The 2,671-nt window shown below is 71.7% G+C and overlaps 1 protein-coding gene across 1 annotated transcript in view; it reads left to right on the top strand.

Moving 5' to 3' along the window:
* Nucleotides 1-262: 262 nt before the first annotated feature.
* MNEG_12425 (hypothetical protein) overlaps nucleotides 263-2,671 on the top strand; it is a gene marked incomplete at both ends in the record, with an annotated part of 3,768 nt that continues 1,359 nt past the window's right edge. Inside the window, 3 exons of the mRNA XM_014039104.1 lie at nucleotides 263-376; nucleotides 626-1,261; nucleotides 1,615-2,415. Coding sequence (XP_013894558.1) covers nucleotides 263-376; nucleotides 626-1,261; nucleotides 1,615-2,415 — 1,551 coding nt within the window. The remainder of the gene's footprint in view (nucleotides 377-625; nucleotides 1,262-1,614; nucleotides 2,416-2,671) is intronic.

The following is a 2,671-nucleotide window of genomic DNA, read 5'->3' as shown; positions in this document are numbered from 1 at the left end:
CACGCACACACACTCGCACACGCGCACACACACACACACACACACACACACACACACACACACACACACACAAACACACTCACACACGCACACACACACACACACGCACGTGCGCACACACGCACGCGCGCACACACACACACACACGCGCGCGCGCACGCACACACACACACACAGACACACTTGCTCTGCACACGCCCTGGATGCCCCCGCAGTCGCGGCGACCGCAGCCAAGCAGGCTGTTGTCAAGGGTCACACACGCATGTTGCCTCACCTCCTCGCCTGGCTGGAGAGCTGCAGCCGCGAGAAGCGCGCGCTTCTGCAGCACGCCGTGATGCAGGGGCACCCGGACTGCCTAGACCAGGTCCTCATCGTGGTGAGTGCGCGTCACCCGGATGTCACCTGGGTGACGTGCATCGTGTGTCCACCGGTTGCTCTGCTGCCACAGCACACTATTCTGGATGCCGGGGCATCTTGCAAACAGCGCGGGCGCCACGGGTCTTGTGTACTGCATCGCGTCATGAAGTAACCCGCTCCTCACGGCCATCTTCATTGCTGACACGGCCATCTTCATTGCCCCACACTCACCCTCTCATCCCGCTGTGCGCTGCCCCACCTCCCCCAGGCCCAGGGCTGCGAGCCCGGCCGCCACCACGTGGCGTGGGCGGCAGGACGCCGCGACCCGCACGCGGAGGAAGTGCTGCAGGCGGTGCTGCGGCTGGTCAACCCGCACCCCGTACATTGGGCCAGGTATTCCTGGTCGGGCGCATTCAACTGGCTAGAAGCATCACAGCTCGACGCGCCGGGCTTCTGGTCCGAGGCGCTGAAAGCGGCGAGCGCCTCCGGCGGCGCCAGCAAGGGCGTGCTGCGCGCGCTGGGCGAGCGCGTGGCCCCGCTGGGCGCGCTGTGGCGGCTGCTGTACGCGGCCGTGGCAGGGCCCCTGGCGGACCCGCCGCCGCTTGGGCCGGGTATCGAGGGCGCCCGCGCGAGGCGGCGCGATGCTGAGCGGGCGAAGCTTGCGCCGCCTCCTGACGTGTACTTTGAGCGCGTGGTGGGGCTTGTGGAGGAGTTGGTGTTGGAGCAGAGGCAGCGGGCGGAGCAGCGGCGGGGGCGACGTGCTGCAGGACAGGAGCAGCAGCGGAAGGCGGAGGAGCAGGACCAGCAGCACCAGCTGCACCAGCAGCAGCCAGACGCTCCGCAGCTGCCAGGGCGGCAGCCAGCCGGCGGCGGCGGCGAAGGCGCGCGCCCCACCAGCGTGCGGGTGCGGCGCGGCTGGCCTCCATCGTCAAAGGGGCGCTGCAGCTGCAGGCCGTCCGGGTCTACACGACCGCCGAGAGGGATGAGTGGCCCGGCGGCGCTACACGGCGGACTGAGGCTCTGAGTGCGCACCTGCTGGCGCTGGGGCTGGAGGGGACCGAGGCAGAGGGCGGCGTGGCGGCCGCCGATGCGCGTGCGGACGCCGCCTGCTGGGGCATAGCGGAAGCCGCCGCGCGGGCGGAGCTCGCCGAGTTGAAGGCGGCCCTGCGAGAGTGGAAGCACGCCGGCGGCGACGCAGCGCCATGCGCGCCGCTGCCGCGCGTGCGGCGCCAGCGGCCGCTGCTCTCCGCGGCGCAGCTGCTGGAGTGCGTGTTTGCGGCGCTCGCGACCGGCCACACGGGCCGCGCTGAGACCCTGCTGGCGCTCGCAGGCCGCTGCTGCGTTGATTGGCGCACGTTGCCCGACCCTGACTGCTCTGCCCGCGGGCCTGTCCTCCGGGACGCTCCTCCACGCCCCTCGCCGCCCGTCCGCTGCGCCGGCCGGCTGCTGCGCGCCGGGGAGTGGCGCGAGTGGCCGTTAAACAGCGTGCTGTGGGCGGTCGACAGCGGCTGGCTGCCGCCGCAGGCCCTGGCGCTCCTGCCGTTTTTGCTCGACTTCACCCCTGGCGGCTGGGGCCCCGGCCTGGCCCTGGCCGGCAGCCGGCGCGTGGTGGAGCTGTCAGAGCCGCTGCTGCCGGCGGTGCGCCTGTGGGTGCTCGCCAAGTCACTACTGCTCTGGGCGGCGCGGCAGCCGTGCGGGGCCGGCGGCCCCGCGCCGGGGCGCGACGGCGGGCTCGGCGGCGGTGCAAGCGGCTGCCGCGGCTCTGAAGACGGGGACCGCGACACGGATTTGGGCCTGTTTGAGCTGGTCGAGCTGCTTGAAGACGCGGGGCACGCATCACACATGCAGAGGGTCTACTTGTTCAGCGAGTGGCAGTCGCAGCACCCCCTGCGCGGCTTCTACCAGCAGGCGCACCAGATGGCCGAGGCGTTTAAGCTGTGGGTGCGGTGCCACCCGCTGCGCGGCGTGCCCGGCGAGGCGGGCGGCGGCGGCGGCGCTGGTGGCGGCTGGAGGGATGAGGAAAGCTGCGGGGTGCCCGGCAGCGGCTGCGTTTCCCGAGTAGGTCGCCAGCATGTGATAAACTCTGCACGGTCTGCCGATGACGTGTGCAAAGTGGACCCCGCGATGTTCGACATGCCAGGCCATGACGCCCCCGCGGCCGCCCGCGCGGCCGCGCTTCGCGCCGCGGCCGCCTGGCTGCGGGGCGCCCTCACGCGCGAGGAGACGCTCTGCAAAGCCATGCTCACCATTTTCGGGGCATGGCCGGCGGACACCACCCCGGCCGGGGCGGGCGACGCACGCGCCGGCTCTGCAT

The sequence above is a fragment of the Monoraphidium neglectum genome (genome assembly GCF_000611645.1).
Source record: "Monoraphidium neglectum strain SAG 48.87 unplaced genomic scaffold scaffold03239, whole genome shotgun sequence".
In the NCBI taxonomy this organism is placed as follows: Eukaryota; Viridiplantae; Chlorophyta; class Chlorophyceae; order Sphaeropleales; family Selenastraceae; genus Monoraphidium; species Monoraphidium neglectum.
This window is presented reverse-complemented; position numbering and strand designations above follow the sequence as displayed.